This window comes from Triticum aestivum, chromosome 5B (genome assembly GCF_018294505.1).
Source record: "Triticum aestivum cultivar Chinese Spring chromosome 5B, IWGSC CS RefSeq v2.1, whole genome shotgun sequence".
NCBI classification, from domain to species: Eukaryota; Viridiplantae; Streptophyta; class Magnoliopsida; order Poales; family Poaceae; genus Triticum; species Triticum aestivum.
In genome coordinates, this window is record NC_057807.1 from 429,197,328 (window position 1) to 429,217,430 (window position 20,103).

At 45.2% G+C, this 20,103-nt stretch overlaps 1 protein-coding gene across 2 annotated transcripts; it reads right to left on the reverse strand.

Annotated features, from left to right (window-relative positions):
• Nucleotides 1–666: 666 nt before the first annotated feature.
• On the reverse strand, nt 667–8,554 carry LOC123112265 (purine permease 1). Of its 2 annotated transcripts, none has more exons than XM_044533213.1 (2): nt 7,656–8,554; nt 667–1,207 (listed from the first exon to the last, which is right to left on the reverse strand). In XM_044533213.1, the coding sequence occupies exons 1-2, from the start codon at nt 8,456–8,458 to the stop codon at nt 1,174–1,176; spliced, it is 837 nt and encodes a 278-aa protein (XP_044389148.1). In that variant the 5' UTR covers nt 8,459–8,554; the 3' UTR covers nt 667–1,173. The 2 variants fall into 2 exon arrangements, with proteins under 2 accessions (XP_044389148.1, XP_044389149.1); XM_044533214.1 differs by having other exon boundaries at nt 667–2,136.
• Between the last annotated feature and the right edge of the window lie 11,549 nt (nt 8,555–20,103).

Below are 20,103 nucleotides of genomic sequence, written 5' to 3' on the forward strand. Positions count from 1 at the left end.
CTCAACGATTACGAGCAAGATTAAATTGTGCAGGATTTAATAGATAGATCTGAACAAAATTCAAAATAAAAGAAATAAAAGAAAATTGCTGCACGGTTTTTTTAGGATTTTTATATGATAAAAGACAGACCCAGGGGCCATAGTTTTCACTAGAGGCTTCTCTCGAGAAAATAACATGCGGTGGGTAGACAAATTACTGTTGACCAATTGATAGAAAAGCAAATAATTATGATGATAACCAAGGCAATGATCAAACATATAGGCATCACGTCCAAGATTAGTAGACCGAAATGATTCTACATCTACTATTATTACTCCACACATCGACCTCTATCCAGCATGCATCTAGTGTATTAAGTTCATGATAAAATGGAGTAATGCATTAGGCAAGATGACATGATGTAGACAAGATAAGCTCATGTATGAATAAACCCCATCTTTTTACCCTTAATAGCAACGATACGTACGTGTCATGTCCCTTTCTGTCACTGGGACTGAGCACTGCAAGATCGAACCCATTACAAAGCACCTCTTCCCATGCCAAGATAAACCAATCTAGTTGGCCAATCCAAACTAATAAATCGGAGAAGAAATACGAAGCTAGATTAATCATGCAAAAAAGAGTTTAGAGAGAACTCAAATAATATTTATGGATAGATCTGATCGTAAACTCAAAATTCATCGGACCTCAACAAACATGCCACAAAAAGTCATTACATCAAATAGATGTCCAAGAACAGCAAGGAGGAGATTGTATTGAGAAACATCGAGAGAGAAGAAGCCATCTACCTACTAATTATGGATCCGTGGGTCTCGTAAACTACTCACGCATCATTGGAGGGGCAACTAGGTTGATGAAGAACCCCTCCATGATCGATTCCCCCTCCGACAGAGTGCCAGAAAAGGTCCCTAGATGGGATCTTTCAAGAACAGAGGCTTGTGGCAGCGGAAAAAGTATTTAGTAGACTCCCCTGTCGGTATACTGATTTTTGGGTATTTATAGAGGCAGAGTTAGGTCAAACGAACCTCTGTGGGCCCCAGCACCCATGAGGGTGCGCCTGCCCCCCCCCCCCTTGGTGTGCTCTGGTGGGTGGTGGGCCCATGCTCCCACGTCTGGTCTTCTCCCGAAGCTTCTAGTGTCCCTTGTGTCCGGAGAAAAATTTCCAAAAAGTTTCATGGCATTTGGACTTCGTTTGGTACTAATATTCTGCGAAACCAAAAACAATCAAAAAACAGCAAATGGCATAGGGCAGTAAGTTAATAGGTTATTCCCAAAAAATGATATAAAGTTGCTTGTAGATGTATATAAAACATCCAAGATTGATACTTTAATCGCATGGAACAATAAAAAATTATAGATACGTTGGAGACGTATCAAGCATCCCCAAGCTTAATTCTGGCTCATCCTCGATTAGGTAAATGACAAAAACAGAAATTTTGATGTGGAATGCTACCTAACATGTTCATCACATGACTCAAAGCAATAATCTATAATTTGACATGAAGACATCAATACTCAAACGTATCAACAAGCAACCAAGTCTTTCAAAATATCAACGTTAAAGTAAGTTATCCCTAGCCCATTATGCTCAATCACTGATCCATTCATGAAACACACTCAAATATGAGCTACATCCAATGCACAAGTATGACAATAGTGTTCCCTAATTTGGTGCTTTCTGTGAGGAGATGGAGACCCAAAATAAAAATAAAAATTGCATAAAATTAAATAGAAAAGTCCTTCACAGAGGGAAGCAGAGATTTGTAGAGGTGCCAGAGCTCATAGCTTAAATTGAGAGATAAAATTATTTTGAGAGGCATGCTTTTCCTATCAACGAAAACGACTGAGAATTTCCAATATCTTCCATACTAGATAAATCATAGGCGGTCCCCAAATAGAAAACAAAGTTTATTTCCTTTCCACCATTCTTACACAATCCATGGCTAGCCATATCCACGGGTGCCTTCCATACCAACACTTTCCAAGGAATTTATTATGAACATAATATATAATTTTTTTCATTTCGGTACTGGACATCCCTATTACCTGCCACACTCTCGTGCAATGACAAGTGAATAAACACTCATCTTGAGAATAAGGTACCTAGTATGGCAAATATTGGACACCCCCTTCATCTTCATGAGCAGTACATGCACACAAAACGGAAATTAATTTTGAATATTAGAGTTGGCACATATAAATTTACTTGGAACGACATAGAAATACGGCATATAGGTAGGTATGGTGGACTCATTTGGCACAACTTTGGTTTAGGATTTGGATGCACAAGCAGCATTCCCACTTAGTACACATGAAGGCTAGCAAATAGATTGAGAAGCGACCAACCAAAAAATGAAAATGGTCATAAACACACATTAAACATAACTAACACTGAATAATGCACCACAAGTAAGATATAACTTCATTGCATAACTATTGATTTTCGTGCTTGCATAGGGAATCACAAACCTTAACACCAATATTCTTACTAAAGCATAATTACTCACCAACATGATTCACATATCACTAGCTCCATATCGCAAAACTAGTGCAAGGAATCCAGTTTATAATATCCAATGATCTTCATGAAAGTTTTTGTTGTATCCCTCTTGAATATCTACCACTTTGGGACCAAATTCATAACTTATGTAAATTACCATTGCTATTATCAAATCTCAAAAAGATTTAAGTGAAGCACGAGAGCATAAATATTTCTTCAAAATTTTCAACTCACAAAATAATATAAGTGAAGCATGAGAGTGCATTTCTTCAAAATTTATCAACCCTTGAAATAATCTAAGTGAAGCACAAGAGCATATTTTTTTAAAAAAATCAACTCTCAAAATAATCTAAGTGAAGCATGACAGCATATTTCTTTAAAAAAATTCAACTCTCAAAATAATCTAAGTGAAGCATGAAAGCATATTTCTTCAAAATTTTAACATCCACCATGCTCAAAAAAGTTTAAGTGAAGCACATAGAGCACTTGCCTAGCTCAATTTTTTAAGTGAAGCACATAGAGCAATTCTAATAAATCATGATATCATTATGGATCACTCAAATAGGTGTGTCCAGCAAGGATGATTGTGACAAACTAAAAAGCAAAACAAGAAAAGACTCATACAATACAAGACGCTCCAAGCAAAACTCATGATGTGACGAATAAAAATATAGCTCCAAGTATAATTACTATTGAGTATGTACTTTATACTGCACGTGTATTGGAGTTGTGGCCCACCTTCTAGTCTTGTATAGTTGAGGTAGAGGCCTTCCCTTGTATTATATATGCGTGCAACAGCACCCCAATCAATAGCAAACCAACCTGTGGTTGAGATGGTTAAGTGGACAGTGGTATCCCCAACCCACCAGGGTTCAAATCCTGGTGCTCGCATTATTCCTGGATTTATTTCAGGATTTCCGGCGATGCACTTTCAGTGGGAGGAGACGTTCCCGTCGACGACGAGGCGCCTACGTTGACTTCGTAAATTTCAAGATGATATGACGGCTCAGTCTTTCGGAGGTGCTCATAGGGGTAAGGTGTGCGTGTGTGCGTTCATGGGGATGGGTGAGTGTATGCATGTGTATATGAGCGCTTGTGTCTGTACTGATGCTCAAAAAAGCACCCCAATCAATACATCGTATTGCAAATCATCTGTCTATATGGTATCAGTTTTTAGGTTTTAATTCTCGCCTTCCGCTGCCGCCGCGCGCTTCCTCACGCGCCGCCGCAACCCAGCCGCCGCTGCCCGTGCGTCTCGCGCACCAGCCGCCGTTCCTCTCTTCCTCGCCAGCTCGCTAGCCCCCGCATCGCCGCATCGCGCCAAGCCGCTAGCCGCGCGCCTCTTTTTCCCGCTAGCCGCCCAACCTGCTAGCCGCAACTCCCGTGTTCTATTCCACGTGAAGACAAATTCCATCATCAAGTACTACTTCACGTCATCTCCTAGTACTGTTGAGTACTAGTTTGATCAGATTTGTTTTTCCTTCGATTCCTATACCCACTGCTACACGCCTGCTGCCGCATACCCGCCAGCCCCGCGCCGCGTGACCTGCTACAGCCGCGTCCCTTCTTGCTGCCGCCGCCGCTCCCCACAGGCACCGCCGCCGCCGCGCAGCGCCTCTCCCTCGCGCCGCCACCGCCGCTGCTCCCTACCGCTGCCGCCGCCGCGGTGCAGCGCCTCCTCGCGCGCGCGTCGCCGCCGCCGCACCCCGCCGCCGCCGCGTGCTCCCACCTGCCGCCGCCGCCCCCCTTCCTCTTCCAACCGCTTCTGAAGCCCTCCATGGACTCTCCGGGCTCCTTCACCATCTGCGGTGGAAACGCTCCACTGGCCGTGCCGATCCAGTCGCATCCTCACGCACCCGCCGGGTGTTACCCGTTATCGCCACTAGCGCCTCCCCCGCAACACCAGCAAGGGAGAGGAGGCCGACGCAACCGGCGTGCCGGTGGTCGCCGCCGCCTACAGTAGCAGCAGGCCCAGGACGCCGGGGGGGCGCCGCACTATCAGCAGGCTCTCCCCGTTGGCCACCAGGCATTCATCGGTGCACCCTTCCAGCCGACTGACGCCGGCTACGGCGCCCTCCTTGCACCGCCGCCTCTCGGTGGTTATGGCCCGCCCGTCCCGACGCCGCCCTACGGGGGCCTTCTGTCGCCGCCGATACCTGTGCCATGGGACCCCACCCTCCTCGCCGCCCAGCACTCCGCACCGTCACCGAGTAGCTCTGTCAGTGGAGGCGACTGGTACATGGACTCAGGTGCTACTGCGCACATGGCAGCTCATCCCGGTAACCTAACCTCCTCCACTCCCGTTTACACACCCACTCGTATCGTCGTCGGCAACGGCTCCTCCTTACCTATTACTCATATCGGTAGCACTAGCTTTCCCTCCATTTCCACACCCATCACTATGTCTAATGTTCTTGTTTCACCTGATTTAGTCACGAACCTAGTTTCTGTTCGTTGTCTTACTCGTGAGAATCCACTTGCTGTTGAATTTGACAGTGTTGGCTTTTCTATGAAAGACGCCCGTACCCGGATGGTCCATTTTCATTTCCACTAATTTATTCCTTTTTAAGTAATACAATTTCCACTAATTTATTCCTTTTTAAGAAACTTTTTTTTTTGTGAAACCACTTTTATATTCTGTGGAAATTATGTGCAAATTTTATCATTATTTGATTTATTTTCCATTTTCATTCTTCTTTAAGGGTAATATCAATGATACTAATTCATTTTATTTTATAATCTTTTTGTCTGTGGAAAATCTAATATTACATGCTTATTCTTGCATATATTTTAAAATGATGTAATTTATGTGTAAATTATGTGCATTTGTTTCATTTTTTCAGTTTTTTTTCTTTCTTCTTTCTTCTTAATGAATAATACCAATGCCACTAATTCTTTTCCCTAGATTTTTTGTAATTTTCATTTTTATTTTGTTTTAGTTTATTTCCTTGCGTTTCATCTTCAAGGGTTAATACCAATGCCACTATTTCCTTCCTTCTTAGGGATTTTTTTTCAAAAAACTATTATTATATGTTTATTCTTGCATATTATATGAAATTGTAATTTCTATGAAAATTTTAGAAATACTTATATCTTTATTTTCTTTCTACTTAAGGGGTAATACCAGTTCCACTAATTAAGTCTTTCCTAGAAAAATTCATTATTTTGATTTAGTTTTAGATTTTATTTGATTTTCTTCCCTTTAGGGTAATATCAGTGCCACTAATTCCTTCCTTCTTAGGGAACTTATTTTCTGAAAACATCCACTAGTATATGTTTATTGTTGCATATTATATAAAAGCACAATTTATATGTAAATTATGATCAATTTTTATCATTATTTATTAAGTTTTTTATTTCCTTTCTACTTAAAGGGTAATAAAAATACCACTAATTCATTCTTTCTTAAAGAACTTTATTACTTTGATTTTATTCTATTTTTTAGTTCCTTTGTTTTTTGGGTAATACCAATGCCATTGATTCATTCACGCTATTATGTCCCTACTCTGGCATAATATTAAAATGTGCAATTTTTTTGTTCATTGCGGAAAATTTTATCATTATTTTTTTATTTATTTTCTTGGTTCTTAAAGGTAATACCTATGAGACTAATTAATTCCTTAGAATTGTTTTTTTTGTGATATTACCACTATATTATTTGCTTATTGTCTCATATATTACAAAATTGCGCATTTTTGTTTGTAAATTATATGATTATTTGTTTTACTGTTTTCATTATTTATTCTTTAATGGTAATACCAATGCGAAGCTATAGTTGCGTAAAAGTTCAAAAAAAGTTATAGTTGCGTAATGCACTTTCCTTTTAAAATTTGAGTTTGTTTTAATTTAGAGTTAATCTAGTCCCATGATTAGCATGCCAAACTCATATGTACGTGGCGACTCATCCACAAACCACACACATCATAATTATATTCAGTACTCCCTCCGTATCTAAATATAAGTCTTTTTAGATATTTCAAATGGACTATCACATACAGATGTATATAGACATATTTAGAGTGTAGATTCACTTATTTTGCTTCGTATGTAGTCACTTGTTGAATTCTCTAGAAAAACCTACATTTAGGAACGGATGTAGTAATTAAATACAGGTTCAATGCCATAAAAATGACAATTAAATATAGGCACCCGTACATGCATCCTCGTCTAAACAATACAAAAGAAAGGAAAAAAGAGAAACTGAGCTCACGATTTGTGAACTGTACATGTTATTTTTCTCTTACTCTTAGACCGAGCATGTGGACGTTTCATGATACAAACGGGCACACAAACTGTGAGGGGAGCTCCTAGGCGCCGTTTAGGAAATGCCCAAACTGTGGTACAAAAGCAGCTGAAAATTGACCATGGATGCCAGTCAAGTCGGGCACATGTATGCAGCTGGGCCGGGCTCTCGGATTGCCCACATCAATGATTAGAAAGACAATACTCCCTCCTTCCCAAAATATAAGGCTTGTTTGATTTTGCACTGTCTTTAATGCACAACTTTGACCATGGATATATGTATGAGAGTACATGGATTGACCATGACAAATGACATCGTCGTATTTGTCTTGCAAAATAATTTTATTTCATATGTCGGTATAGTATTTTTAAAATATATCATACGTGAAAATCATAGTCAAAGTTATGCAACGAATATCAGAAAAGTCGGCTTTGTATTTTGGGAAGGAGGGAGTAGCACAAAATCCACTGATAGATTATTTAGGTCAGTCATTTTTCGTTGTAGATGAATGTCCTCTGTCCATTGATCTAACAGCAGATAAAAGAGAGTGACTTTACTCAAAATTATAAATTGAGTCGCCCGACATAAAAGTGCTAAACGCTGCGTTTTACGGGCTCTTCCCTCAAATTCGGCATCTAGCCGAAAAGACTTCATTTCCAGAATGAAAATAGAACGGTGTGACAGTGCCCATCTTATCGTACCTTATAAAAAATAGTGTGACCAGGTCTCAATTCACTGAGATTTAAGCAAGTCTTAGTTAAGTTACACGTAAGAAGCAACATAAACTAGATTTTTTTTGTTGCATGGATTTTAATTTAAGATCTCACAGATATAGCATAGACTAAGACATAACGAAGTTTCAGTTGACTGAGATTTAGCAAGATTGATAAAAAAAAGCCGAAAAAACTTACTGGAAATCGTTGTTCACAAGCATCCCGACGGCGCTGAAGGCCGTGGCGGTGAAGCCGATCACGATCTGCATCTCCATGACAAGAGTGTACGTGACGGCCGCACCTGCGCGAGCTGCGTGCCTCGCCTGGCTGAGCTCCACGACGGGCAGCACGAGGCCGTACAGCGCTGCGGCGCCCAGCGTCATGCCGAACCCGGCGTAGTACTGCACCCGGGTCACCCCCGCGGGGCGGCCCCCTCCGGCGTTCATCCCCAGCATGGCGGCGCCGACGCTGATCAGCACAACGGCGATCACGGAGAAGGCCGTGAACCGCTGGCGCACGAGCAGCAGCGCGAAGGCGGCCGTGAAGGCCAGCTGCGTGGAGACGAGGATGGAGGAGGTGGACACCGGGAGGTATGCCAGCCCGTAGGCGTAGAGGAAGTCGTCGAGGCCGGTCATGAGGCCGACGGCGACGGTCGCTACCAGGAGGCGGGGCGACATGAGGAAGAGCCGCGTGGCCGTGTCGCCGTATCTGTTGTGCCGGCGGCGGGAGAGAATGGAGACGCTGAGCGGCGCGAGCAGGAGCGGCCAACCGGCAGTCGTGAGCAGGCTGGAGAGCCACTTGCGGGTCCCGCCGTGGAGGAAGTAGGCGCGGAGGAGGAGCGGGCCGCACGCCGAACCGACGGCCATGAGGATGAAGTTGACGACGAGGAGGGGGTTGTGGCGGAGCGGTTTAGCGCCGGCGCTGCTAGGGAGCTGCTTGGTGCTGTCATTCTTGCATGCTGGCTGCTGCGCGCGGCGCTGGGATGTTGCTTCCTCCTCCATGAGGTGGCCGGCAGACTGATCTCGGTCGAGGTTTGGGAGGGAGAAAAACTGCCCAGCTCTACAACGAGGCCGGCTGGCCGGGTGGGTGACACTTCACGTACTCTATCTATATATTATTTGATTGATGAGGAGAACAATCATCATGATCATGATAAGGTGCACGTAGGTCCTGCGAGAGCGCATCGGGTGCTCATGTGTCATTTGCGCATCGGGTGCTCTTGTGCATCGAGAGCGCATCCGGTGCTCCTGGCCATGTTCAGCCATCAGCCTTTTCCCCTGTTCATCTTCAACTGCCGACCCGTGCGCCTCTTGTCCCGCCACCGGCGGCAGCGCCATGCAACTCCTGTCCCCGCCTCCGGCGAGGTCACGTCTGAGCCCTCGCCGGCGACACCATCTCGGGGCTCGGGGCTTCGCTCCTCTGAGGCAGGAAAATCGACCAACGCGATTATTTAGAGTTTCAGGCAACTGGCATTTATAAGAACCGAACAAATTATATTGGCTAAGCATGTCATGTCAAACCACTGTTGTTATGCTCATCGTCACACCCTTTGGCATCGTCTTAACTCTTGGCGAGCTTAATTATTCTCAGGCGGATTTTGGAATCGTCTGCGGAAGACTGCTCCCTTTGTCCTTTGGACGGATTTGATATTTGGATTTTGACTTAGTAGAGAAGATGAAGACTAGCGGGGTCTTCGTAAATGCATATTGATTTTATTTGGTCCGACCACCACGCCATCGGTTGACATCTTTGTACTCCACGATAAGGGCAACTCCAATGTTGCAAATCAGACACATCAAATGTCCAGAACTGGATCCTCTAATATTAAGAAGGAATGCCAGAGAAACTACAATACCCTAACTTGCCTTCTTTCAATCCATATGATTAAGGATAAAATGATTTAAATTAATTTACAAATTACAGATTTAATGTGTATATTTATAATCGTTACATGCAAACAAATTGATGGTGAAATAAAATCAATTATAGATTATTATTATCTACAGTGAATACCAATTGTAAATAATCTGCTAAACGTCTCTAACATTCCTTCTTTATTTCACACTAGGATAGCACTGTAGTACCGTGAATTTGCTTGTGTAAGTTAAAGGATCCGGCTCCCCAAATGTACACGGACAACTTTAGGCGAGACCGTCATTCAACCCCGTGCATCAAATATCCACAAAATTTAAACAAGTTCCATATATTACATGCCAATCACACGCTATTCATCAAGTTCAACTATTTCTTACTAGACGTTTACCTCGTAGACATGGCCTCTTGAGGCCGCCAACAATTTCGTCATCGGCGCCGTCCTGCCAGCGTCAGGAGGCCTACCAGGGGTCGCGACAGCCGGGATTGACCGTCGATGTACACTCGTGGCGCATCTACTCAGCCGTGTCTGCCTGGCGACGACGCTCAATTGCGGTCCGCGCTCTTGCCCTCCTTGCCCTAATTGGCAAGGACAAGGGCGACACAGTCGAATTTGGTCGCTAATCTGGTGCCGACGCTTGGTGGACGTCAGTGTGGGGGTTCTGGATTGGCCCAGACGAGCATCCAGTCTGGTGCCACGTCCGAATTCGCGAAATGCAGCCTGTTGTGTCGCGTTGCGCCGGTCCTAGCACACCTCCTTAGCTGCCGCGTTGTCAGCTGTCGTCATCGTGCGTGGGGCAGGTGCTGCCGCCATGTCTGAGGTTGCACAGGAGGCGGTTGCGCGCGTTGGCGGTTGCCAGGCCGAGCGCCTCCTCCTTCACGGCAACCGGCCATCGACGGGGCAGGGATGGCGGTGTTGGCTCCTTTCCGCATCAAAAACGGAGCCACGGGGACGCTTGCTAGACGAATCGCCCTACCTGGCTACGCGGCAGGGACGCTGACTTCTCGTTGACGTGGTGGTGTGGCAGGGACAACGGATCCTCCGTGAGGCGATTTGGACACTGCGGTTGTGCGGCGAGGGCAGCACTGGACCACGTTCGAAGAGTAACCGCTCCTACAACCCCTCGAGCTTCCGCACTTAGTGCTCGTTCGTCCGTGCGGCCTCGTCGAGGAGGGGCGGTTGCTGCTGCTACTCCTTGTCGGAGGAGAGCACCACCTTTGTCTTCAAAGTCAGAGTGGTGGACCGCGATGGGCTCGGGGAACATGGACACGGCGACACGAGCCGGAGCTCTTCCTGGACCCCTCCCCCCCCCCCCCCCCCCCCCCCCCCCCGCCACCCTCCTGATGGCGCGGAGAACAACCTACTGCAGGACTTGCCCATTACGATGGTGTGCGGAGGGGAGGAGAAGAGGTGCGAGGAGAGGAGGTAGTGTTTGCCTGCGCTGCCGGCCTGCTTAAGAGCATCTCCAATAGCCGCGCTATGCGTCGCGCGCAAAAAACCTGTTTGCCGCGCGCGCTTCGGCTGGTTTAGCGCGGCCGCGAGCGCTGGCTCCAGCAGCCACGCTATAATGCAGCGCGCGCACGCCGGTCCAGCAGCGCGCAAAAATACAGCGCGCGTGACTCGCCGGGCGCGCGCGACTTAGCTACAAAATGAGTTCGAAACAATTATCAAAATGCAATGAACATGTGAAATTTGTCACAAACATCTTCCAACCAAGTTCATGCCCACAAGTTCATCCAACCAAGTTCAAAATGCAAAGTAAAGTTCAAGACATATAAATGAAAGACACATAAAACATCTTCCTCGTCTTCGTCCTCATCTTCCGAAGACGATTCTTCCGCCTCCGAAGATGAATCTTCCTCCCTATCCTCATCACGCATCGCATCACGTGAAGCTCCGACGGTGTTGGCAAGATCTTCAATGGCATATTCACGGGAATGTGTGTGAGGAGGCACATCGAAAGACATTCCACCCATGGCCGGAGGTGCACCCATGCCTCCCATAAGAGTAGCGAAACTCATGCCTCACATGGCGGCCATAGCGTCAGAGGGTGCTCCAAAGCCACCCATGCCTCCCATGGCGGCCGGAGGTGTGCCCATGCCTCCCATGGCGCCGAAGCCACCCATGCCTCCCATGGCGCCGAAGCCACCCATGCCTCCCATGGCGCCGAAGCCACCCATGCCTCCCATGGTGGCCGGAGGTGCACCCATGCCTCCCATGGCGCCGAAGCCACCCATGCCGCCAAGGCCACCGCCACCCATGCCGCCAAGGCCACCGCTACCCATTGTGCGGATCACGGCTCTTTTTTGGATCAAGACTTCTTCACGAGCAAGGTTGACATATTCCTTTTGCGCACCATTGAACGAAGATGTGTCCAAGAAGAACAAGTGATTCTCCCATTCCAACAACCTAGATCGCTCCTCCATGCCCACCTTCCTCTCCTCCAATGCCACTTTCCTCTCCTCGGCGGCCACCCTCCTCTCCTCGGCCGCCAACCTCCTCTCCTCGGTCACGGCATCTTGGTTCCTTGCCATTTTCCTCACCTCGTTGGCTTCTTTTCTTGCCTTCACAATAGCTTCCATAGCATTTTTGAGCTCATCATCTCCGTTCCTCTTCTTCTTTTCGGTTTTGTCTTTCTTGCACCCATCCGGTCGTTTTGGCTTCGAGTATGAAACCGAGTTGGGTGTGGGGCTTCTCTTGCCGTCATCACTTGATGCATCATCCTCCTCATCATCATCATCCACCTTGCGTTTGTTGCTCAAATGCAAATCATACAAACCATCACGATTCTTCCATTTCTCATCATTCTTTAACACTTCATAGCAATGAGACAAGGTAAAGACCCTTCCTTTCTTGATCTTCCCCTTCTTGGTTTTCCTCGTCTCTTCTTTGAACAAGTTTTGTGCAATGTTAAACTACAAGAAAAACAAAACAAGTTAGCACTTTGGACACCAAAAACAAGTATGAGATGAACATATATGAGATGCCACTTACTCTATCATCCTCATTTGTGCCACTTGGGTTAATCTTGTCAACTGACTTTTGTGCGGCCGCCCACTTTTGACAATCCGAGTTGATTGTAGACCATCGGTACCGAAGTGATCTCTCCGGGCGGTCAATTCCACTCATGTTGTGAGCATCAAAGTATTCTTTCATTCGCCCCCAATACGCATCTCTACTTTGATCACCTCCAATGGATGGATCCCTTGACACTTGCAAATAAGTATTGCATAGTAACTTGTCATCGTTGGTGCTGTAATTGCCCGATCTTCCTTTCGCCGCGTCGACAATGCCCTCACCCTCCTCGTCCACCTCAAACTCATGGTCTTCCAAATGGATGTCATTGGTTTGAGACCAATGCGAATTGTTGGACCCAACACCCATAGTTGACATGTATGCATCATCATTGAGACTACAAATTTTTTTCAACAATGCAAATAAACTATCTATATGTGATGATGCATTGAAAAAACAAGAAGAAAATAAAAGTTGGAATTTTTTTCACCTTGGGGGCATTTCGTCGAACACATGGTGCGCGTCGGCGGCCGGCTCAATGAGTGAGCTCGCCGGCGCTTCGGTAGCCGCCGCGGCCGTCGAACGCCCTGCAAGCTTCTTTCCCCTCGCCTTCGTGCCGCCGGAGCCGTCCGCCGCCTTGTTTTTCTTCGCCGAAGTTTTGCCCTTCTTCGGTCGCGCCACATTGGGGAGCTTCGACGGTGCGGCGGGCGCCGGCGCGCGCGGGGCGTGGGAGGAGGAAAGAAGAGAGTGCGGCGCGAGCGGTCGACTGTGCCGCGCGCTGTAGCAGGCGCCCGAAATACGCCGCGCGGGATGGCGTTTCCGAAAGCGCGCCCAACTCGGTATAGCGCGCGCGCCGTTTTTGCGCGCCCGTTGGAGCGACCCGCCACGTTGCGCGCGCGCTAAAACCGACGAATTTGCGGTGCGGCGCTAGTTTAGCGCAGCTGTTGGAGATGCTCTAAATAAGCGAGGCAGGCGAACCGGTGTCGCTTCAATGCGGGCGCATCGGCTGAAGTTGGCCTCTCGATCGTCTCGCATGGAAGCGGCGCCGGTTAGCCGTCCGGTCACATCGATCTGGGCGTCATCAATGCGGTAAGCGGCCGCCCATCACATCCGCTCCGGAGTGGCGAGAATTCTAGAGCGGAGCACGCGGCGAAGGCTTTGGGTGGGACCATGCAGCCAAACGTCCACAACTTTCTCCAACTTTGCTTTCGGTTTGCATGATTTTAGATGCCCAAACCACGTCACAGACGTTTGGTGCATGACATTGGATGGCCTAAAGTGTGTGGAAAAACGCAATCTGGACATTTAAATCCGTTTTGATGCATTGCATTGAAGTTGTTCCGAGAGTTTCAAAAATGTTGCACCAAAGCCATGGTGCAGCCAAACCCACGCTCATGCACATCTGCTGATCACATCATATACCGAGATGTGTGCATGGTACGCATGAGAGATCTTGGCGTGAGAGATCAACTGTACGTCTGTACGCCTACATTTGCTGACAAAACATACCGCATGCTACTAGTTTTAGGGAGTAAAGAAAGAAGGACCGTGCATTGCTCAGGGCAATTGTTGTCTCCATGCGATCAAGTCATCCTGCAATATTATAGTTTGTCTCGTTATGCACAATTCGACTGGCCCACTGCATCCACACCGGCCTCTCGCAACTTAGAGCAAGTACTCCTATCGTTTTTACTTCGCGTATTAGATTTGTGTCTAAGTTAAATTTTATAAAATTGATCAAATTTAATTTAAATTATATGAATTTCTATTTTCGTGCCCCTCCTTCCTTATTTCTGCTCAGTTTTCCCTCGTCCATCTTACTATGCTAACTTTTGCCCTCCTCCACTCGCTCGTTGGCGCCTCACAAAACACCAAATAGTGCCTGGCTGTCTGGCCAAAGCTGTTGACTGTTAGTTCGTCGGTGCGGACGCATGGGGCCGACCTGAGATGATGACATGTGGGACTAGTTGGTGCCGATGCGTGGGGCCGACCTGAGATGATGACATGTCGGGACCGGTTCGTGTTGACGTGATAACGGTTGGTGGAAGGCCGTGAAGGAAATATGCCCTAGAGGCAATAATAAAGTTATTATTTATTTCCTTATTTCATCATAAATGTTTTTATTCATGCTAGAATTGTATTAACCGGAAACTTAGTACACATGTAGTCCCTAGTATGCCTCTACTTGACTAGCTCGTTAATCAAAGATGGTTATGTTTCCTAACCACATGCATGTGTTGTCATTTGATGAACGGGATCACATCATTAGGAGAATAATGTGACGGACAAGACCCATCCGTTAGCTTAGCATTATGATCGTTACAGTTTCATTGCTACTGCTTTCTTCATGACTTATACATGTTCCTCGGACTATGAGATTATGCAACTCCCGAATACCGGAGGAACACCTTGTGTGCTATCAAGCGTCACAACGTAAATGAGTGATTATAAAGATGCTCTACAGGTGTCTCCGAAGGTGTTTGTTGGGTTGGCATAGATAGAGATTAGGATTTGTCACTCCGTGTTTCGGAGAGGTATCTCTAGGCCCTCTCGGTAATGCTCATCACTATAAGCCTTGCAAGCATTGTGACTAACGAGTTAGTTGCGGGATGAAGTATTACGAAACAAGTAAAGAGACTTGCTGGTAACGAGATTAAACTAGGTATGATGATACCGACGATCGAATCTCGGACATGTAACATACCGATGACAAAGGGAACAACGTATGTTGTTATGCGGTTTGACCATAAAGATCTTCATAGAATATGTAGGAGCCAATATGAGCATCCAGGTTCCGCTATTGGTTATTGACCGGAGATATGTCTTGGTCATGTCTACATAGTTCTCGAACCCGTAGGGTCCGCACGCTTAACGTTCGATGACGATTTGTATTATGAGTTATGTGATTTGATGACCGAAGTTTGTTCGGAGTCCCGGATGAGATCACGGACATGACGAGGAGTCTCGAATTGGTCGAGACATAAAGATTCATATATTGGAAGGTTGCATTTGGACATCGGAATGATTCCGAGTGGTTCGGGCATTTTTCTGGAGTACCGGTAGGTTAATGGGCCTATTGGGCCTTATTGGAGGAGAGGAGAGAGGCCGCAAGGGAGGGGCGCGCCCTCCCCTTACCCAAACTGAATTGTACTAGGGGAGGTGACCGGCCCTCCTCTTTCCTTCTCCCTCTCTCTCCCTTCCCTTTCCCTCTGGTGGAAGAAAGGAAAAGGGGGGGGGGGCGAATCCTACTTGGACTAGGAGTCCAAGTAGGACTCCCCCCTAGCGCGCCCAACCTGGTCGACCTCCTCTCTCCCTCCCTCCTTTATATACGTGGCCAGGGGGCACCCCATAGACACAAGTTGACTGTTTAGCCATGCGATGGCCCCTTCCACGGTATTCCACCTCGGTCATATAGTCGTAGTGCTTAGGCGAAGCCCTGCGCCAGTAACTTCATCATCACCGTCACCACGCCATCATGCTGAAGGAACTCTCCCTCGACCTCAGCTGGATCTAGAGTTCGAGGGACGTCACCGAGCTGAACATGTGCAGATCGCGGAGGTTTCATGCATTCGGTACTTGATCGGTTGGATCACGAAGACGTTCGACTACATCAACCACGTTACTTAAATGCTTCTACTTTTGGTCTACGAGGGTACATAGACAACACTCTCCCCTCTCGTTTCTATGCATCTCCTAGATAGATCTTGCGTGATCGTAGGAATTTTTTTTGAAATTACCGTGTTCCCCAACAGTGACATCCGAGCCAGGTCTATGCGTAGATGTTATATGCACGAGTAGAACACAAAGAGTTGTGGGCGATAATACTCATACTGCTTACCAGCATGTCGTACTTTGATTCGGCGGTATTGTTGGATGAAGCGGTCCAGACCGACATTACATGACCGCGTTCATGAGACTGGTTCTACCTACGTGCTTCGCACACAGGTGGCTAGTGGGTGTTTGTTTCTCCAGCTTTAGTTGAATCGAGTGTAGCTACGCCCGGTCCTTGTTGAAGGTTAAAACAACACACTTGACGAAAAATCATTGTGGTTTTGATGCGTAGGTGAGAACTGTTCTTGCTAGAAGCCCGTAGCAGCCACGTAAAACATGCAACAACAAAGTAGAGGATGTCTAACTTGTTTTTGCAGGGCTTGTTGTGATATGATATGGTCAAGACATGATGTGATATAAATTATTGTATGAGATGATCATGTTTTGTAACAGAGTTATCGGCATCTGGCAGGAGCCATATGGTTGTTGCTTTATTGTATGCAATGCAATCGCCATGTAATTGTTTTTCTTTATCATAAGCGATAGCGAAAGTCGTAGTAACAATAGTTGGCAAGACGACAATGATGCTATGATGGAGATCAAGGTGTCGCACTGGTGACAATGGAGATCATGATGATGCTTCGGTGATGGAGATCATGAGCACAAGATGGTGATGGCCATATCATGTCACATATTTTGATTGCATGGGATGTTTATCTTTTATGCGTCTTATTTTGCTTAGTACGGCGGCAGCATTATAAGATGATCCCTTACTAAATTTCAAGGTATAAGTGTTCTCCCTTAGTATGCACCATTGCTATAGTTCTTCGTGCTGAGACACCACGTGATGATCGGGTGTGATAGGCTCTGCGTTCAAATACAATGGGTGCAAGCAAGATTTGCACACGCAGAATACTTGGGTTAAACTTGGCCTAGCATATGTAGCTAGGGCCTCAGAACATTGAGACCGAAGGGTCGAACACTGAGACTGAAAGGTCGAGCATTGAAAACTACTCCATCTCACGTGATGATCGGACATGGTTTAGTTGATTTGGATCACGTGATCACTTAGATGATTAGAGGAATGTCTATCTAAGTGGGAGTTCTTAAGTACTCCCTCCATTCCCTTATACAAGGCCACAAACTCATATTACAGGTATCAAGATAAAATTTAATGACTCCTTTGCAAGTCAACTTTTCTTTTTGTTAACTGGGATCATTAATACACCACAAGCATGCAACGAATGAATGGGAAGGAAGTGGCTGAGTGTCATTATGACTACATGCATGTAAGTATTAAAAAGTTGCTACTATGAGGAAACATCATTAATTTTTGCCTCGATTACTGTTTGTGGCCTTATATTGATGCAAAATGTATTTTTGATAGTGGCCTTGTATAAGGGAATGGAGGGAGTAATATGATTAATTGAACTTTAATTTATCATGAACTTAGTCTTGATAGTACTTTGCAAAATTGTGTTGTAGATCAATAGCTCGCGTTATTGTTTCTCTATGTTTTTATATGTTCCTAGAGAAAACTAAGTTGAAAGATGATAGTAGCAATGATGCAGACTAGGTCCATGATCTGAGGTGTATCCTCATTGCTGCACAGAAGAATTATGTCCTTGATGCACCGCTAAGTGACAGACCTATTGCAGGAGAAGACGCAAATGTTATGAACATTTGGCTAGCTCAATATGATGACTACTTGATAGTTTAGTGCACCATGCTTTACAACTTAGAACCGGGACTTCAAAAATGTTTTTTGAAACGTCATGGAGCATATGAGATGTTCCAAGAGCTGAAATTGGTATTTCAGACTCATGCCCATGTCAAGAGGTATGAGACCTCTAACAAGTACTTTGCCTAAAAGATGGAGGAGAATTGCTCAATTAGTGAGCATGTGCTCAGAATGTCTAGGTACTACAATCAATTGAATCAAGTGGGAGTTAATCTTCCAGATAAGATAGTGAGTGACAGAGTTCTCTAGTCACCATCACCAAGTTACTGGAACTTTGTGATGAACTATAGTATGCAAGGGACGACGAGAATGATTCCCGAGCTCTTCGTGATGCTGAAATCGACGAAGGTAGAAATCAAGAAAAAAAACATCAAGTGTTGATGATTAAACAAGATCACTAGTTTCAAGAAAAGGTCAAAGGGAAAGAAAGGGAACTTCAAGAAGAATGGCAAGCAAGTTGGCACTCCCGTGAAGAAGCCCAAAGCTAGACCTAAGCCTGAAACTGAGTGCTTCCACTACAAAGGAAATGGTCACTGGAAGTGGAACTGCCCCAAATATTTGGCGGATAAGTAGGATGACAAAGTGAACAAAGGTATATTTGATACATAGATTATTGATGTGTACTTTACTAGTGTTCATAGCAACCCCTGGGTATTTAACCGGTTCAGTTGCTAAAAATTAATAACTTGAAACGGGAGTTGTAGAATGAACAGAGACTAGTTAAGGGTGAAGTGATGATGTGTGTTGGAAGTGGTTCCAAGATTGATATGATCATCATCACACACTCCTTATACTTTCGGGATTAGTGTTGAACCTAAATAAATGTCATTTGGTGTTTGTGTTGAGCATGAATATGATTAGATCATGTTTATTGCAATATGGTTATTCATTTAAGACAGAGAATAATTGTTATTCTTTTTACATGAATAAAACCTTCTATGGTCATACACACAATGATGATGGTTTATTGAATCTCAATCATAGTAATACACATATTCATAATATTGATGTCAAAAGATGTAAATTTGATAATGATAGTTCAACTTATTTGTGGCACTGCCATTTGGGTCATATCGGTGTAAAGCGCATGAAGAAACTCCATAAAGATGGACTTTTGGAATCACTTGATTATGAATCATTTGATACTTGCGAACCGTGCCTTATGGGCAAGATGACTAAAACTCTGTTCTCCGGAACAATTCAACGAGCTAATAACTTATTGGAAATAATACATACCGATGTATGCGGTCCGATGAGTGTTGATGCTCGTGGCGGGTATCGTTATTTTCTGACCTTCACAAATGATTTGAGCAGATATGGGTATATCTAATTAATGAAACACAAGTCTGGAACATTTGAAAAGTTCAAATAATTTTAGAGTGAAGTGGAGAATCATCGTAAGAAGAAAATAAACTTTCTACGATCTGATCGTGGACGAGAATATTTGAGTTATGAGTTTGGCCTTCATTTAAAACGATGTGGAATAGTTTCACAGCTCACGCCAGCTGGAACACCATAGCGTTATGGTGTGTTTGAACGTCGTAACCGCACTTTATTGGATATGGTGCAATATATGATGTCTCTTACCGATTTACCACTATCGTTTTGGGGTTGTGCATTAGAGATAGTTGCATTCACTTTAAATAGGGCACCATCAAAATCCGTTGAGATGATGCCTTATGAACTGTGGTTTGGTAAGAAACCAAAGTTGTCGTTTCTTAAAGCTTGGAGTTGTGATGCTTATGTGAAAAAGTTTCAACCTGATAAGCTCGAACCCAAATCGGAGAAGTGCGTGTTCATAGGATACCCAAAATGAAACTGTTGGGTACACCTTCTATCACAGATCTGAAGGCAAGATATTTGTTGCTAAGAATGGATCCTTTTTAGAGAAGGAGTTTCTCTCGAAAGAAGTGAGTGGGAGGAAAGTAGAACTTGATGAGGTAATTGTACCTTATCCCGAATTGGAAAGTAGTTCATCACAGAAATCAGTTCGAGTGATTCCTGCACCAATTAGTGAGGAAGCTAATGATGATGATCATGAAACTTCAGATCAAGTTACTACCGAACCTCGTAGGTCAACCAGAGTATGATCCACACCAGAGTGGTACGATAATCCTATTCTGGAAGTCATGTTACTAGACCATGATGAACCTACGAACTATGAGGAAGCGATGATGAGCCCAGATTCCGCAAAATGGCTTGAGGCCATGAAATATGAGATGGGATCCATGTATGAGGACAAAGTT

Excerpts from the sequence above, each read along its gene's own strand:
- LOC123112265 (XM_044533213.1), bottom strand. The coding sequence starts at position 8,458 with ATGGAGGAGGAAGCAACATCCCAGCGCCGCGCGCAGCAGCCAGCATGC. Across the intron at positions 1,208-7,655 it reads CTTGTGAACAACGATTTCCA|AATATTAGTACCAAACGAAG; the intron begins GTAAGTTTTTTC and ends TTGGTTTCGCAG.